The sequence below is a fragment of the Ascochyta rabiei genome, chromosome 1 (assembly GCF_004011695.2).
Source record: "Ascochyta rabiei chromosome 1, complete sequence".
NCBI classification, from domain to species: domain Eukaryota; kingdom Fungi; phylum Ascomycota; class Dothideomycetes; order Pleosporales; family Didymellaceae; genus Ascochyta; species Ascochyta rabiei.
In genome coordinates this window covers 2,156,378-2,174,457 of record NC_082405.1, presented here as the reverse complement: position 1 = coordinate 2,174,457, position 18,080 = coordinate 2,156,378, and the positions used below count along the sequence as shown (strand labels likewise).

At 44.8% G+C, this 18,080-nt stretch overlaps 2 protein-coding genes across 2 annotated transcripts, besides 16 other annotated features; one reads left to right on the top strand and one right to left on the bottom strand.

The window, feature by feature from the left end:
- Positions 1 to 6,444: 6,444 nt before the first annotated feature.
- Positions 6,445 to 6,448: a direct repeat.
- Positions 6,449 to 6,616: a long terminal repeat.
- Positions 6,449 to 11,729: a mobile genetic element.
- Positions 6,457 to 8,288: a mobile genetic element.
- Positions 7,257 to 7,582: a mobile genetic element.
- Positions 7,266 to 7,582: a mobile genetic element.
- Positions 7,278 to 7,579: a mobile genetic element.
- Positions 8,179 to 8,197: a tandem repeat.
- Positions 8,289 to 11,725: a dispersed repeat.
- Positions 9,159 to 9,304: a mobile genetic element.
- Positions 11,560 to 11,729: a long terminal repeat.
- Positions 11,730 to 11,733: a direct repeat.
- A 2,064-nt stretch (positions 11,734 to 13,797) lies between these two features.
- Positions 13,798 to 14,895, bottom strand: EKO05_0000650 (uncharacterized protein; the record flags this gene model as incomplete). The annotated part of the gene is made up of 2 exons (XM_038936650.1): positions 13,798 to 14,658; positions 14,728 to 14,895. 2 exons carry the CDS (start codon positions 14,893 to 14,895, stop codon positions 13,798 to 13,800), a joined length of 1,029 nt encoding a protein of 342 aa, XP_038803191.1.
- A 555-nt stretch (positions 14,896 to 15,450) lies between these two features.
- EKO05_0000649 (uncharacterized protein) lies at positions 15,451 to 16,867 on the top strand (the record flags this gene model as incomplete). Its single annotated transcript, XM_038936400.1, has 4 exons — positions 15,451 to 15,744; positions 15,790 to 16,026; positions 16,074 to 16,210; positions 16,264 to 16,867. The coding sequence occupies 4 exons, from the start codon at positions 15,451 to 15,453 to the stop codon at positions 16,865 to 16,867; spliced, it is 1,272 nt and encodes a 423-aa protein (XP_038803190.1).
- Positions 16,868 to 17,306: 439 nt separating this feature from the next.
- Positions 17,307 to 17,441: a dispersed repeat.
- Positions 17,442 to 17,626: 185 nt separating this feature from the next.
- Positions 17,627 to 17,754: a dispersed repeat.
- Positions 17,755 to 17,921: 167 nt separating this feature from the next.
- Positions 17,922 to 17,943: a tandem repeat.
- Positions 17,944 to 17,958: 15 nt separating this feature from the next.
- Positions 17,959 to 18,031: a tandem repeat.
- Between the last annotated feature and the right edge of the window lie 49 nt (positions 18,032 to 18,080).

The following is an 18,080-nucleotide window of genomic DNA, read 5'->3' as shown; positions in this document are numbered from 1 at the left end:
TGTATTAGATAGCTACGAAATCTGTCTTGGCATACCTATGTCTGAGACATCATTTAAATCATCAAGCACGTAATGTCATCGACTATAATAATTTCCAAGCGATGTGCACCATCAACCCATCGTAATGTGTTTAGCGCCCTCGAATCTCATAACGTCCTTCCTAACCCTGACCAATGTACTACTTGACCATTATTTAGCTTCTTCCGATTTTCAAAAAAGAGCACTGGTCTTCACTCACCCAAGCATGACAAGCACTGAAGATACTCCGGCATCACACAAGTTCCAGCCAGACACAACAGCTATGGAAGCCTTTGCACCACCATCTGCTTCACCATCACATTACAGTCCCGAAGCTATCGGGTTTCTCTTTGGCGCTGGCGCTCTTGTTCTAATCTTGATTATCTTGTGGGTGTATATTGCTGCTGAAGGCGGGCCTTCTGAAACGCTCCGTTCGTTCCGTGGACGGCGCGAGGCGAAACGAAAAGCTCTAGACATCGAAATGGCGGAACGTACTGCTGACATTGACAGGGTGCTTGCTCAAGGGGAGGTTGACAAGGAGCTGGAGGAAGAACAGAAGATCGCTCGACAGGAAGCCTTGAATCTTCTCAATGGCCTGATGGCGAACAACAATTTGGTCGGTAGCACATTGCCTGCGCGACCAAAGGCTGTAGATTTTCGGGAAGAACAAGGAGAAGAGAAGCGTCTGATGCGGCTTCAGAAATCCTGGAATCCAGTGATATGAGTGGAAGGTGTAGCGGACATGGGTCATCTCACCGCTTACCTGCCCTGCTAAAGTTTCCAGCTTGACTCAGTGGTGTAAATATTGAACAATTGAAACTTAAATTGCAGTAGTACAGAAATTGTATCTTTATGTCTTAGTTGAAATTGATCAAGGTCTTCTCTTGACTCTTGCGATAAAACAAACGTCTCTTTGACGAGATCTCTCATTTTTGGAGACGACGTTGGAGCCCTCACGAATAATTATCTGATAACTAGTTTACGCGCTTCGAATGTCTCTTAAATCGATTGTAAACATGGCAGACACGCTGCGACGGCGGGATCAGACCTAGGCGCGTCAAGTGAGCCTTGAATGGCGTTTTATGCGCTGCACGAACAAATCTGTATTCGAAATTTAGATCTCTAATACTTGAATCTGGAACTTGCAATCAGTTTTGCAATAACAATGAGGCAGCCAGCCTCACCGATTCTACTCTCTTACATATGTTATCGAATCTTAGCAGGCAGTAATCTGGACCTGCGTCGTTACCTGTCTTGCTTGTCAAACCCTGATTCAACATGTACCAAATCTTTTATCTGGTCGCTCCCAAGAGTGCTGAATACCACCTCTTTATGAATCGTTCATAGCCATCTTTTCTAAGGAAACACCCCGAAGAGCTCAAAACCATCGGCGCATCCTATCCATGAAGGAGTCACTCGGATCGTGGTGCCTTGAAGTAGACGTTCGAAATCGGAGGTCACGATCAGCATAATCACGAGGATCATGGCGCTCCGATGCAGTACGACGCAATAGCTCACCATGAATGTAACGATGCGCATCATCGTGATCTTGCTGCCAACCTGAGCTTCGGCGAGAGGGATTGCGCGAACGATTGTGCTGCTCATATGGATCGGATCGCCTACGGTAGTACTCAGAGTTGCGATGCCATTGCCGTGGAGGCTCAGGGGCGGTAGGGTGTTCGTCTTCAAAATAAACACCCCGGCCGGCACGGCCAGCGTGTCCAACCGTACGTAAACGGCTACGGCAAAGGTCGATTGCCGTAAGTAACGGCAATTATCGTCGGCCGTTACGTCCCAAAATTACGGCGTAGGCCCACTTTACGGCGTAGAGACGTAGCTACAGGTGTATAGTTGCTATTTTTAGTCTAGCGTGGTCAATAACTGTAAAGGAGGCCTATCCTGTAACGCCTGTAAGCACTTAGGGGTTACTGTTTCTGTTAAATCTACCTGCTTCTTCTCCTGTAGTATTATTAATGCCTCTATCTTAGTATATAGGCTTGTAATAAGCCTGTAACGCAGCCAATTCTTCTGTAATTAAATAGCCTCTATTATACTTAGCTATAATTAGTTCTAATTATTAGTTATTGTACGCCTAGCAACGCTAAAACAGCGCTTGCACTTACAGCTGGTACTTAGGATAGAGAGGAAATTATAAGCTATTTTAAATAGCACAGGATATTTGTGCTGCCCCTAACGTACCTACTATTGCTATAGATTGTAGAGGAGTTATTAATACTTAGGATTATTATTGCAGAGGTTAATTACAATAGCTTTAAAATACTCCTGCAGCTTATTATGCTGTTTCTGCCACTTAGAGCCCTTAAAACTAGTAAGTAAATAGAGGTCTACTGCTATTATATTATTAAAACAAGTCCTTATAGCATCTCTAGGGACCTTGTAGCAGCTTAGCTAAGAGTATAGATTATTAAGTTAATCTAAATTATTGTCTAATTAACTACTCTGCTTATAGGCCTTATAAACAATCTAGATTAACTTATTAGCCTTCCTGTTGTATATTAGAAAATAACCCTACTTATCCTTAAACTAGTGCTAGTAAAGCATAGGGTGCAGCACTGTGGCGATACAATAGTAGCTAACGTCTAGGTTATTAACAAGCTTCTTCTAGTACCTATTAAGCTTTGTAAGGCCAAATTAGACGCCCTATTTAAGGAAACTAGCAGGCTTTTTATCTAGCTTAATTAATTTCTTGTTGTATAACGCCTATAAAGTCTGTAAATTAGAAATAGTCTGCTATAATAAGCTGTATCCTAATTAGCTGTTATTACCTTTAAGACGCTTTGTAAGCTAGTACAGCTCTTAGAGGAAATTAATAAGCCTGTTAACCTTATCCTAATTATCCTTAGTAATGCAATTATTAAGTGCTTTAGCAGCAGCTTTATTAATTTTAGAGGTTATATAGGTATTAAGGCTGCGTAGTTAACGTTAATAAGCTTATATAACACCTTAGAGCTCCTAGCAACAGAGTAATATAAGGTATGTTAAGTGCTAGTAGACCCCTCTAGCCTGTACAAGGTTAAGCGTAAAATACTCCTATAGAGGATTGTTATTAGATAATAATTATTAGTAATATTTAAATGCCTTATAACGCTTATATAAGGTATAAACAGCGTTAATAAAGTTATATAGCTTGCTAATAACGCTATGTTACTTATATAACTTAAATTAATCTAGGGGACCTGCACTAGTAAGCTCTTCTTTAAACTAACTAACGCTGTCTCTATATAGTGTTGCCTTAACAATAAGGTTAATTATATAGCCAGCGCAGTAGAGGTAGTAACAGGAGTCTAATTTAATTAATTTAGACAGGTTGGAAAGCCTGTTGTATAGCAATTAATTGTTGCTAGTAGCGTTATTACTAATGAAGCAGTTAAATTAAGTCTTAAAGTTATACTTGCGGATAATGTTAATAATAACTAAGGCTTATACACTACCTAAGTAATTGCTAATAAGGTTATAAAAGGTAAGAAGTACGTCTTATTGCTTATACAAAGCATTAACAAAGTAAGCTATAATAGTAAGAAAGCTGTAGTAGTTACGTAATATCTACACATTAACGCTTACGCTAATCTTACTCTAAGCTGTCTTAATAAGTACTGCTACCTCTAATTAATATTATTAAAGTTAATTAGTAACGTATAATAATATTGTTAAGCAGGAATTAGGTAAGGCATAGAGTAGATCTTGTTAATTCTAAGTAATTAGGCCTTGTGTAGTAGGTGCTGTTATTATAGCAAATAATATATTATTAGTAATAGCCTAATTAATAAAGGCTAACTAAAGCTTATCCTCCTCCTAAGGGGTGTGTGCAGTAAAGGTAGATAAGCTGGTAACGCGTGCAGCTGCCTATAGGTTCTTAGGGGTAGCTTAGGTGTCTAGAATAAGGCCTGTTTTAGGGTTAATTTAATGCTTGTTGCGCATATGTGTGTTAACGTAAGCTGTCCTATTAACGCAGAGGGCATTAGGGGTAACACCTAATTTGTAACACCTCTAGCAAAGCTAGTACTTTGTAGTAGAGCTGTTAACCTCTAAGTACTATAGTGCAACTCCATATAACTATATAGCAGCTAAGTCTTTTCTACTAGCTAGCTAGGCCTTATAGCGTACCTAATAACCTAGCTAACTAGCGTTAAGGCGTGTGTTCCTATAGTATACTTAGTTAAAATTAATAGAAAAGTTAATGCTAGTAGCGTTAGAGTGTTGTATATGAGCTAGGCTTGCCTTAATTAATAGATAGGGCGATGGTAATGCTAATAGAGAGGTTAACAATAAGGCACGGGCTATCTTACTAAGGGTCTTTAAGCCTGCTGAGTGGTATACATATACTCTAGTAACGTTAGTAAGCTAGGTCTAGGTTAATCTAGTTAGAGGCATGTTAATAATGGTAGTAGAGGGCGTAGGAGGGGAGGAGGGGAGGGTTATATAGGCGGACTTACTTAGAAATCTCCTTTCTAGCCACCTAGATAACCAGCTGTCCTACATAGTGCTGAAGTTGATAGATAATGTAGATCTATCGCAAGGAGCCCTAAGGACCTTCTTACTAGAGGTGCTTACATATACAGCCTAGCTACACAAATAACCTTTACTATTACTAGTTAATAGTTATATACTGCGCAGCTGAGCATATGTTATACTAGGGTGTAGATACCTTAAAAAGCTCTAGATTTACTCTCCTTTAGTAGGTGTCTATATTATCCTAGCGCGTTATACGTGTAACAGTAAAGTTAAGCATATAAGGAAGCTAGGGCTTGTTATAGGTAGGCGTAGAGGCAGAGGCAGGTTATAGGCAATAGGCGTTGTAGTGTTATAGTGTTGTAGGGATGGTTTAATTAATAGGGAGCTTAATTAACGCTAATTAGATAACTTATCCTATTAGCAAGGCGCTAGTACGTTATTTAGAGCAAATTTAAAGCTGTTGCAATGCCTAGGGATGCTGTAGTTGCTAAACCTGGTAATATACCTCCTGCATGCCCCTACAATTAATTTAGAGTATAACTGTGCTTTAGAAACATGTTCTATAGGCTTTATCTGCCTTTGTGCGTGTTAATATTAAAAAAAACGCAATAATTGCGTTGTGGCGTGGTAGGGGAGGAGGTGGTGATACTGTTGAGGCCTTGCGTCAGGCGTGGTGTTAAGTTTCAACAATAGTGGCCCGTGCGGCCCCCCCCCTATCCCCCCATCGTCAACACCAAGGTTAGCCGTACTACAACTGTATTACAGCTTTATGTATAGCTATAGTACGTATACAGCTACAGCTTATATAATTGCCGTTACTTACTATATTTACAGCCGTAACCCGTAACCGTTACGGGCCGTACTACGTACGGTTGGACACGCTGGGCACGGCGGGAGCGCATGCCCATGGTTGAGAAAGAGTCTGCCAGACCGTTGACAGCAGTATGTTCATTACCACGGCGGCCAGCGTGATTCGATTCGTGCATGTTGCTCGTGGTCCGGTTATTTATTCCTGAACGCTCGTGTGGGGTACTGCGGAAATCACCCATCCGGGCATAGGATCGGCGGTGGACTCCCTCGCGCTCACGAGAAGACGTACGTGCATGGTGCTGGACTGAGTAGAAGTCCCGATGACCAATAGAGTGATGTGGGTCGGAATGAACAGAGCGACTGTTCCAGTCAGGATGGGAACGGAAGGTACGGGACGGAGGCCAAGCCATCTGATGAAGTTTGTAGATAGTTTGGCTATTTGGGTGGATGACTAGGGATGTATTGCGCTCAGAGGATTAATATACATGAGGCTACTGCGTGAAACAGACTTTCACCGTTATCGTGCGGTTGGAAACAGTGAAAAGCTAGATGACGTTATTTATTCTCTACTTGTGGGTATCAAGGCGATCGAACAGCTTGTGTTCAATTGAGTTGCTTTGGACCATACATGTTCGTGTCACCACAAATCGTTGACGATGGCACAAGTACAAAAGCTTATAAACTGCAGGAAATATAAGCCACGCGAAAATGGAAATTGAGTTCCGAAGCACTAGCCATGATGGTAGTCCCTTTTTGCTGGGACAACTGTGAGACGTTTCAAGGGCTTCAATCGCAAAGCTTTCGGCAAGGGAACGTAAGGCAAAGGTCCAAATTGTCTTGAGAGACGTAATCACCCAGAAACATCTCTGTTATAATTCCTGCAGTCTACCGAGCTAGCGGTGTAGTAATAAGAGGTAAAGGGCTTGCAGTCTTTCAATGCGCGGATTCAACTGTATCAAATGGTAATGTAGTTGCCCACAACGCAACTACGATGTTGAAGCTGCCATTTAATAAAGCTTTACCAAGCCAGCAAGGCCTTCAATTCACTGAAGTATCTGGAACAAGTCAGAGCAAGACAATACCCCAAATCTCTGTGACGTACTACCAGTGCGCTGTTTTTAGTTCACACAAGTAATAACACTTCAGTAGCGTTAATGTGGCGGCGTAACTAGCCGCTGTAGGGAACAATAGAAAGACTGCGCTGTATTGCTGTCTAGCTAGGAGAGTGCAATATATACCTGTCCCGAGACCAACTAAGCTAGGGCCGTCTGCCGTAGGTAGACGGTCCGATTGACACCCAATTGATACCACAACACTCCCCCCCAGCTGCCGTAAACAACAAGGCTGAATCTATCTACCTAGTACCACCCAGTAAGGCCTGCTAGATCTGGTATCCCAGCCTCCTAAGTGCTGTCTATAAGGTAATGCTTAACGTCTTCTAATCTAAGCTGTTAGACAAATCTCTTATGTTTCTGTTATACTAGAGTCTTAGTAAGGCCGTCTGCTGGCATGTCTGCTATAGGGCACCAGGCAACGTCTATACAACTGTGCTGTACCTCCTGCCTAAGCTACATCTAATATGTGTTAACATAGCGTAGCTTTATGTATAGCCTGTCCTCCTGCTTTGTAACTATGCCTACTGTCTGCTAATTATTACAGTAGATAACTGGCTTCACGTCAGGATTGAACCTAAGGTGTTTAAACACTCTGTTCCACCATTCTATCTCCCCCCTAGCCACGGAGAGAGCTATAAGCTCTGCCTCTATAGTAGACTTAGCAACTAAGCGTTAACGTGTCGCCTTCTAGTCTATACACATACTATACAGTTTAAACAGGTATCTATATAAGCTCTGTCTAGATTCCTTATTGTTAGCGAACGCTGTATTAGATGCTCTATAGAACGTTAATAGATTATTAATTTAGCTAATGTATGTAGTACTGCTCCTTGCTCTGTTGCATGCTCTAATAGCTAAGTACTTTGTACCTATCAGATATCTCCAGACGTGCTTAGCAGCTGCCACGTGCTTCTGCCCAGGGTTCTGTAGATGACGTGCTAGGACTAAGTGTGCTTGTAACACGTTAGGTCTTGTAAAGGTTGATATATAGGCTAGCAAGCCAACTAGCTGCTGGTATATCTGTGTGCGGCTGGCGTTCGGCTCCTCTGTGCTCAACGGCAGGTAGCTCTCAGTTAACGGTACCACTGGGTATCTCCCTAACGTCTGTGCTAAGTTAAACTTAGCTAACACTTTATTAATAAAAGAGTCCTGTACCAGCCATATAGATGCTGCTTCCTAGTCTCTAAGTACCTATACACCTAGGAACCACTTTAGGGCACCTAGTCTTCACACGTTGTACGTTGCCTGCAGCTGCTTCTTAAATTAGCTGTAATAGCTGAGATGCTGTAGGTGTACTAGAACAATAATATTATCTATGTAGAAGAACACAATTAAATGCTTGCTTGTAAATAGACACAGCACGTCCTTAATTAGTCTCAGCCCTAGGTTTACCAGCGTTCTGCTCAGGTGCTTAAACTAAAGCTGTAGTGCGTCCTTAAGGCCATATAGGGCTCTCTTAAGTTTAAGTAGCTCGCCTATCTGTCTTATGAACGGTTCTGGTGTACGAACGTAGACTAGCTGCTCTAGTAGTGCATTTAGGAACGCGTTTAGCACGTTATACTAATACGCCTAAAGGCCAAATACAGCAGCTATAGCCATTAGAGATCTAAATACACGTGCTGCCAGTGTAGCTGCGTATGTGTCTCCCCACTTGTTCTAGAGGTCTCCTCTAACAACAAGTCTTGCCTTATACTTGTAGAGGTACCTATCTTTATTAAACTTGTATATAAATACCTACTTCAGAGGGAGTATCTGTGCCTCAGCAGCTGCTGCTGCTGCTGTCACTAACGTGGTTACAAAGCATCCCTTCTCTTAACAGCTAGCAAACTCAGCATAAGCTGCCTCTCTGAACTCCTGTCTGTGCAGGTGCTTCTCTAGGTCTCTCCACTGTTGTGGGGGTGCTAGGAGCCTGTCTCTGTGCAGCCTTGTGCGTGGCGCTTCGCCTATAAGTTTCTAAGATTCTAACAGATTAACAGCTAGTGCAAATGCTGTGTAGTACGATCCTAGCAGGCGTCTCTGTCTCCTTAACGTTAGCACGTTTGCCTCGTTAATCTAGCTGCTGATCTCTTCTCTCCTTGGAGCGTTATTCGATCGTTGATCCGGAGCCTCTGCCTCAGGCATAAGAGTCTGCCAGCCTCGTGGCATGCTGCCACTCTCCTGACTACTCTTAACTATCTCTCTGTTGCCATCTAGCAGATAACTCAGCTCAGGTGTGTCCTCAGGCGTCAGTAGCCATTCTGTACTCTCTGTCACTTCCTTCTGTAACTCTTGATAACCAGCCATCTCATTTATTAGCTAACTCTCTGCTTTGTTAACGCTCTCTGCCTTATAGGCATCCTCTGTCTTATTAACATTTTCTTAACTAGGAATGATTTCACTAACGTGTGACTCCCCTATAAGTTGCTCTAGTTCCTCTAGATTTTCTAGGATGTTAAGAACAGTAGCAATCTCACGTAGTCTCTGTCTCTCTAGGTAAACCTCCTCCATGCTGTGCTCTGACGGCAGGAAGACCACGTCCCGTGTCCTCAATACTCTCTGCAGCGTCAGCATCCACACGCAATAGATATTTGTAGAGTCATAGCCTACTAGCTGTCCTATCAACGCACGTGATTGTAGCTTCTCCCTGCACTTTAGCTTTGTGTTTAACGCGTATGCTTAGGATCTAATAGTAGTCAGGTAAGTAACTATTAGCTTACGTCCGTGGACAACCTTATATAGAGTTCTCTAGGACAGTGCTTCTGTAGGTGTGCGATTGAGGAGATATACAGCTGTTATGCAGCACTTGTTAGTCAACTCTATAGGCAGGTCTCCGCCGATCCGGATAGCCCGTCCCCTCGTGACAATTGTGCTGCCGGCTCTCTCTGTGAGTCCGTTCTGTTCCTCAGTGTACTTGGCTCTTGGTTCTACAACAATACCAAGGTCTCTAAATATCTGTAGCATCTCACTATAGCCACAGTTACTGTCTAGTCTTATAACTAACACATTAGCATTGTACTAACGTCTAATCTTCGCCAGTAGTCTCTCTGCAGCACGCCTCAGCGTTACTGAGCTCTTATCTGGTAGGCAGCACGCCTTGTGCCAAGACGTGTACTAGTCAACAGCATAGAACATCCACAGGTCTCTGTTGTAACAGCGCTCTGTTCTCTCACGCAATTAAACAAGGTTAATGCCAAGTCTATAGAATGGACAGATGGCTGGCTCCCTAGGTGGTTGTTAGCTAACTATCCTGTGTAGCTTCGCCTGTATGCACGTCTCACACGTGTCCCATTAGGGTGCCTTAGGGTGCTGTTCAACCTGTATCCTGTCAACGTAGTTGCTTAATTGAGCTACTGCCTTCTAACTTACGTGGCTAAGGAGCTTATAGGCATCCTTCTAGGTAACTGTTAGTGGCTTCTGTTTGTCTTGTAACAGCCTAGGTACTGGATATCGTGTCGCATACACTAACAATAGAGCTAGCTGCAGTGCCTGCTCTTTCTTATTATTAATTAACCAGTGTCTATCCTGGTACTGTAATAGACATATAACGTTTAACACTTTCTCCTGGTATAGGCAGTTACGTCCTAAGTCAAAGTGTACTCCTAGAGGCCTGCTGCGTAACAATCCAACCACGCTTATAAAGAATCTAGGGATATAGGCCACGTACGTTAACTTTATCTGGCTTCTTCCTGTTAGCGTCTTAACGTTGAGTACTACCTTACCCCACTCCTCTATCTGTGCTAGCACTCCACCAGCGTACACGTAGTCTGTGGGTCCTCCCTTTATAGTTGTAGTCTAATTAGATCCTCTAGTGTTTGTTACGTGACAGTTTAAACCTGGATCCAGTATCTACCTAGTAAGTAGCGGCGGCTAACTCTGATTAGCTATAGCTGTAGTCTGTAGCATAGCATTGCAGTAGGTCGTGCTCCTAACTGGCTGGCCATTATCTATGCTGATTACAGACTGCTTCTTACTCTCTGTTTCTTGCTTGCTGTTCTTCCTAAGGCGAGCTTCTACGTGTCTAAGTGCCTTAGCCATAGTAGTCTCAGCCTAGCGTAGCTCGTCAAACTTCTTCTCTACTGCTGCATCTGGCGTCTAATTAGACTGCTGTAGGCTGTAGTTAACATATTAACAGTCCTTAAATCTGTGGCTATTCCCACACAGGCATGCCGTACGTCGTGTTAATCCACCTAAGGCTGTTAGGTTGTCTGTGCTAGGTGTGCTAGCCGTGCTAGGTGCAACACCTAACGTTGCAAACGTGCCAAGAGATGATGCAATTAGACGTGTGCGTCAATAGTAAGACCGAAATTTAGCCACAAGATCTGCGGTTGACGTGTACTGCTCTCCTCTCTAGTCCTTCCTAATTAGCTTATGCAGCTGTGTAGCTACCTAGCTATCGTCAAGGCCCCTGATCGACAGTATGAAGTCCTCTTAAGATCGGTTACTATCCACTTCAGGCATCTTGGCCTCCGTCAGGAGTCTGGTGATTGTCACCTACTCGTCAAACCAGGTATCCAGATTTGCTCTCCTTGGTCTCGTACACACAGCTCTGTAGCAGCTGTGTAGCTGGTGATTCCGCTCACCTACTAATAGGCAGAGGTGCTTCTTAAGCGTTGTCAATCGACTGTACAGGTCTAAGCAGCTGACAATAAGATCCAGGTGCTTAACGTCGATTGTCCGGGCAATCTCAGAGTTAAAGCTTCTTAAGGCCTTCTCTCTCTGTAACCATCTTGCCTCCTCACGCTTAAACCTCCTTGCCCACGTGTTGTAGACTAATATCTCTTCAGCAGACAGATCCTTAATGTCAATATCGTCCTGCTCTTCTTTAGATACCTAAGTTTTCTTAAACCTCTACACAGGCTTCTCCTATAGCTTCTCATCTTGTAGCTTCCTTAGCTCGTCCACTGACAGACTTAGGTTGACGTACGGCCACAGGTTGTCTCTATCTGCTGTGTCCTTTCTCATAAACAACTACTTCTCCCAGTTATCAGGCTTGCTAAGTATAACTAATATCTTTGTTACTAGCAGGTCCTGCTTATATGCACTCATTGTGCTATCTCTTAGGACGTGCTCTATTTAACAGGTTAACAATTAATCTAGTTATGTTAACAGCCAGTTGTACAGGCTGTATATAAACAGGTAAACACAGCAATTAACTAAAGGCTTCTAGGCTTATAACTGTGGCGGCGTAACTAGCTGCTGTAGGGAACAATAGAAAGACTGCGCTGTATTGCTGTCTAGCTAGGAGAGTGCAATATATACCTGTCCCGAGACCAACTAAGCTAGGGCCGTCTGCCGTGGGTAGACGGTCCAATTGACACCTAATTGATACCGCAACAGTTAACAACGGTCCCTATTGCTCTGAGTAGCTAGGATCTGCTTGTTGAATGCGAAGACCCTGATACGCTGCTGAACCCTCATATTTTATTCTATCTAGAACAGAAGGTTCCCACCAGGTTCGAGGTAGCTCACTGTCGACCTAGTCTATGCACAGGCGCCAGAATTGTAGTAGTTGCAGGCCTTGACTGCGTTCCAGATGCCAGACTTACACTTGATCTGTGTGATCAGGGTTAGCATGATAGTAATATGTCATTATATCACTTTAGTCATTGGCTTCCAACACCATGGTAACTGAGAAAAGGATTGATAAGTGCAAGCTTTGGTGGATTTACAACATGATTGTCATGATCGCATTGTTGAGAGCCTTCGCAGTCTTTAGGGCAGACGCAGCCACTGTACAAAAACCATTACCAACCACGTTATAGCACCCGAGGAAGACATTTTATTAGCAAGGAGGGACAGAACTTGCGAGCCTTACACATCAGAGCTTGCACAGCAGAGAAGGACTTGAGGCGGGTGCGGTGCGGGACAAATGTTCAGCATGAATACTTCTAAGCGAGTGGTCCAGCAAACACCGCAGGAGTGAGTCCCATTGTAGGTGGCAATCGGTAGCGAAACCCAGGCTTTACCTAACATACTTCTAGAAACATTAATTAGTACGAGGTTACATTTGACCGCCTCGTCCTGCTCGATGAAACCAACACTGAGGTGCTCATGGCCAATATCAGAGTAGATGATAATGGAGAGATCTATGCAGGTGGAAGAATAACACGCGGAACAAGTGCTCTTTTTCCAAGTTCACCCAAGGGGATTTACAAGAGAGAAAGTACTTGCAATCCCAAGTTGCTGCTAGCGTTAGGAAGGCACCTAAGTTCGCGTACGCATAAACAGCAAGGTAGCCGAGGAGGCAAAACTCCGAACTGTTCATTAAAACTGTACCCATGACGACTCCGCTCGTTTTGAGCAAAGTCGTAGAAGGAGATTAAAGGGGAAAGACAAGGAGCGGGCCGTCTTTGCACCTATACGACGCAGCAGGTACAGTAAGACCTTGATCATCTGCAAGTGGTCTCCTACGCTGAAGATCATTGCAGCCTTAGACTGAACACGTGTTAAACCATGTATGCCGAGACGCAAAGATGACGCCGACTTGGAGTTTGCCTTTCCGAACATCGCATTTGTACGATTGTGGAGACGGACTGCACACCGTATTCTATTGAACGAACGGGGTTACCGTGCGATAAATAATGCAAAGCTACGTTGATACGCGTCACAAAATCTCTTCAAACGACGCGATCCAGCTCGACGCGTGTCGCATGGTCATTGCTTCTGAGGCAACAGTCAATACCATCTCACATAAAAATAGTGCCAGCATGTCAGGAATCATGGTCACGAGATTCGACATTATCATCAGAAAAGCTGGTCACCCAAGCTAAGTTCGGCCCGATAAGGATGGCGAGTGAAAACAGGCACTTCCAGCTCAAGGCTAATGGTAAATACCACTTATTCGAGCAGTGTCCGCAAGAAGAGAGTCTGCACAAGTTTGTCTCTGATCATCAAATACCAAGCGTTCCCATGATGGACGTCGAACTCCAAACACAGATGAACGAAATTACCATGGACTGAGCGACTGTTAAACATATGGTCTTTCATCTCTTCAGAACTAAACAATGTTCGATACCGCCAATTATGTTAGTGGACTCTTACCAGCTGACACTGACTATTGTTGAGTTTCGAGATTGACATCAAGCCATGCGTGGCTGCGACCATGTCTGCAAATAATCCGAACTGTCCCGTATCTTTCAATAGTTAGATGCGACACCAGGGTGAATTATGTCTGGCGGAGATGACACTAAGAATTAGACTGCAGCCGATGTTGCTGAATGGCTGTTGCGGCTTAAGAGAGATGTTAGGATCCTGCGAGACGTTGTGACGGTCAATCCCGCAGAATCAAAAAGGCATCAGTAGCGACAAGTCAGGTTGGCAACAGGTCAAACAGTACATTATTTACATATAATCATGAGTCGCGACAGGCCTACGCGGGCAGTTGGAGCTCCGTCAGGGAGCTTTATGACTGCTCATCTGCCTCTTCTTTGGGCTTCAGCTCGCCACGCGGCTTAAAGCGATCCACTTTCTCGTCCAGCCAATGGGCTCGGGAGTCGTATCCGAACTGGAGGATTTCTGGACGTTGATAATGACCGGCTGCATCAACCCATACCTTCACAGGGCCAAGGTCTGCGAAGTTGATCTCGCCTGTCACAAGCTTTTCCTCTGCGCCACTGTGAGGGCCAGCAATGAACATGCAGAAAGGGTGGAGGATTGAGGACCAGCCTCCTCCAGCCTTAATGTGATCCTGTTTTCCGAGGTTTTTTTCCATCCAATCAAGAGCTTGCTGGTTAACGTAGTCAGACGCAGTGATAACAAAGACTTGTGCAGTTAAGGCATGCATCTTCATCAACGCTTCAATCTGCGTATTGGCTACTCCTGCAAAGTCCCTTAAAGTGGAGAGAGCAGGCCATGCGCCAGCGTGGATATGCTGGTTCTGCATAATAAGTGCTTGACGTGCACCGTTCATGGTGTGCTCCCAACAGGCGAGACCGCCTAGGTTGTAGCCAAGGGAAAGGGGCCAGGTGCGCAAGGTGGACCCGTTGCCTTGCGCCCACACCATGCGCTCAACAAACGTCGGCTGAAGTTTGCGATGGACACCAAGAATAGTTCCATCGCTATCGATGATCACTTGCGAGTTGAAGAGTGTATGGGTGTTAGCCATACGTTCAGAAATTCCAAGGTTGATGGCGATACTGTGGTGACGGCAGGCGTCCTGGATGGCACTGACGTCCTCTCCATTAGGTTCAACTACCACGCTCTCTTCAGTATATTTGGCGATGGCACCGACCTGATCCATCGGTGGGTAAGCCTCTGTCCAATACTATTGCAGTCAGTTGCCGATGCTCGCTTGAGTTGCTGTGCGAATCGCAAGGAGAGTGTGGACACCTACCGGGTACCCAGGAATAAATGTTTCGGGGAATACCAGGAGCTTGACATTATCTGATGCAGCCTGCTCAATGAGTTTGATGGTTTTCTTGATCGTGGCTGCTTTGTCCATGAACACGGGTGCCGCGTGGGCTGCAGCGACCTTGAACTTGGTCTCTTTTGGTGGCGCCATGGTGTCTCGGTGTCAGAATTGTGCAATGTCGAGATGAGTAGAGGCTGCAGGACCCAACTGGTTGGATTTCTCATTTAAAAGGTGGAAGAAGGTGGGGTACCTGTCGTCGCTTACCTCGCTATGCGACGACATGCATCGTCTGCGATCTACGCAGTAGTCTGAAACCTACTGTGCTCAAGTCATACTAATGCAGCTCGGCGCTTTCTTCCCAACGTACGAGCGTGCTGATCAAAAGGCTCGAAACGCTGTCCGGCGGTGAACGACCGTTCTCAGTGGTCCTAATCTCCAGGATTTCCTAAAGCAAGACTGTTGTCAGTCCTGGTTTAGTGTACCGTAATTTAGCCGGCAAGCTGTTCCCTACCTGTCTCATCACTCGTAGGCGGCTGCGAATTGTCTATTGGACTGCTCGCGCCTTCTTCGGACTCACCTGTCTGATGTACCCACCAACCAGAGTCATTTTGCTCCGGCATACTACCGCAGCAGCTTTCAAAATGGCTGTATACGACATCGCAGAATCGGGTTTTATAACACACCAATGCCTTGAGAATTGACACAATGGCAGAGTACTTCAAGAATCCGCCACCAGGTCTCGATTTGACCGAATCACGTACCGCCACTGGAAATATTGTTGGAATCGTGCTCTTTATTTCAGCTTTTGTCTTTGTCAGCTTGAGACTCTTCACTCGCTTGCGTTTGAAACGCGAGCCGCTGGGACTGGACGACTATCTCATGTTCGTCGGTCTAGCGTTGAACGGTGCGAATTTAGCGTTTGTGGTTGCTGGCGGGCGCTATGGGCTTGGAAAGCACATCTGGTCTTTGCAGCCTTTTCACATGCGAAAAATTTCTATTGTAAGTTCGTCAGAGCGGTAAAATAGTTCCTCTAACAATGTCCAGATCACATTTATATACGTTTTTATCTACACTTGGAGTGTCTGCATTATCAAGTTTTCTATTCTTGCCCTCTACAGACGGATTTTTGGACTCTCGTGGCTTGGCTATTGTTGCTTCGGGCTTACGCTCCTTTACTTGATTGTTAATCATGTGGTTCTCCCTCTTTATACTCGCCCGCTATCATATTACTGGGAACAATGGTACGGCGCTCAAGGCGTGCTACTTGTCAACGAGGCGAAAGTAAGTAAGTTCGAATGACTTCAAGACCTTGGTTGACTAAGAAACAGTTTTATCTCGGTATGGGCATAGTTAACCTATTTGGAGATATATGCATGCTTGCTGTTCCCATCTCGAGCGTGTTGAAGCTGCAGATGGAGCGCACGCAGAAGGTTGCCATCTGCTGCATGTTTCTGCTCGGTAGCTTGTCCGTAACCCCTCTATTACTTATTGCGCACTCACGGAAACTTACAAAAGCAGCGTATGCTTCGCGTCCCTTTACCGCATTATTACCATCTTGCGTCTCGTTAGCTCGCGAGATATCAGCTGGGCGAAAAGCGACGTCTTCCTCTGGTCCAGCGTCGAACCCTCTATCGGCATCATTAGTGGCTGCTTACCCGTGCTCCGCCCGCTCATGACGTACATCCTTGAATCCTGGTTCAGGTTCGTGCCGGAGGTCCGCACCAACTCTTCGAAGAAGAGCAAGAGCTCCCGCAACTTCACCCTGAACCCCCTCGAGACTATCTCCAAGAAGCGCACGCGCAAGATCAAGAAGCACGACCTTGAGAGCACAAACATGACAAACTTCACGCAGATCGACGAGGAGCTCGAGGTTGATGCGCACGGCGCGGTGACGTACGTGGGCAAGGAGGATAAGAAGATAAAGGTCAGCGTCAGGAAGGGTCGCGATGAGACGGGGACGTGGAGGCCAGACGACGATGAGATGTGTTTGACTAAAACGACTGCACACAGGAGTTTGAGCGGGGCAGGCATGGAGGATCGCTCGAAAGAGATCCTGGATCGGGACGGAATCAGGATGACGACGAAGTTTGAATGGGACGAAGCGTCACGGCACAGGCATTGAACTGAACATGACTTTGTGCTTTGAAGGACAAAGTAGCCTTCTAGTGCAGTCGCATGAACAGTCAACAGGGCCCTAGGCTGGGAGCATTGCTTATCTCTTTCCCAACCACACGCCAGTCTTGTAGAGGGCCCTAAATAGTGGCGATAATTCAAACTCTAGGTCTTGGATTCTAATAACTATAGGCATAGCGAGACAATCAAATAAAGTCCCAGCGAGGATGTAAAGCTGTAAGTGGACCTGTGTGTACTTATAAGTGTGTACATTTAGATGGGTAAGCTAACGGACTTAAGTTCCTTAAAGAATAACAATTAGGCATGCAAGTTTAGATAGGACTAGGGTGAACGCAAACAGCCCTGAAGCACACTTAACACTAGAACTATAGCTCCCTTATCTTTATTTTTTTAATAAGCCACCTGTCAGGTTCTGGCAATGACTCTCGGCCTCCAGCATGTGGTTGTGGGTTCCACCTCTGACCAGGTATTGACAATAAGTACTGTTCTGGCCATGTGCTCACTATCTAAGTGAGCATTGATACCTTTTTGGCATGTTTGGCACGGTAGGCAGAGCCGTGTCCGACAAAAGCCTTATTTCAATAATATTACATAGAGGGTATCTTCCCTTCTTCTAACTGAAATAAGTCTATAAACTTTATTTATTAGATTTACTATATTAGATGTTCTACTTATTACTTATACTAGGTCAACTAAGCAACATTATTTAGTATTATACCAGCAACTAAATGGCGTACACTGCGGTGTCAGGACACGGCTCTACCCATCATGCCATGGCATCCTCAAAAAGATATCAATGCTTACTCAGATAGTGAGCATATGGCCAGAACAGTACTTATTGCCATACCTGGTCAGAGGTGGACGCTGCAACATGCCAGCGTCTGACATGCGGTACAAAATCAGGTAGAAAACAGCGCTTGGCTAACGGGTAAATATCACCGCATTTAGCCCCTCGTTTGCACTGCACAGGGGGTGTAAGTTATCACCAGACAGCGGGTATTCAACACAGGATAGAATTTTTAAAATCTATTAGTATTTTAGTACTATCTATCTATGTATCTATCTGCAGGGATGCAAGATATAAAATATAGAATAAGATAAGATAGGAGAGGTGAGATAAGAGAGATACGATTGGAAAGATGGGAAATGGGAGCGGGGTAAAGCTATTCCTATATAGATAGGTGGATCACTAACTACTATAG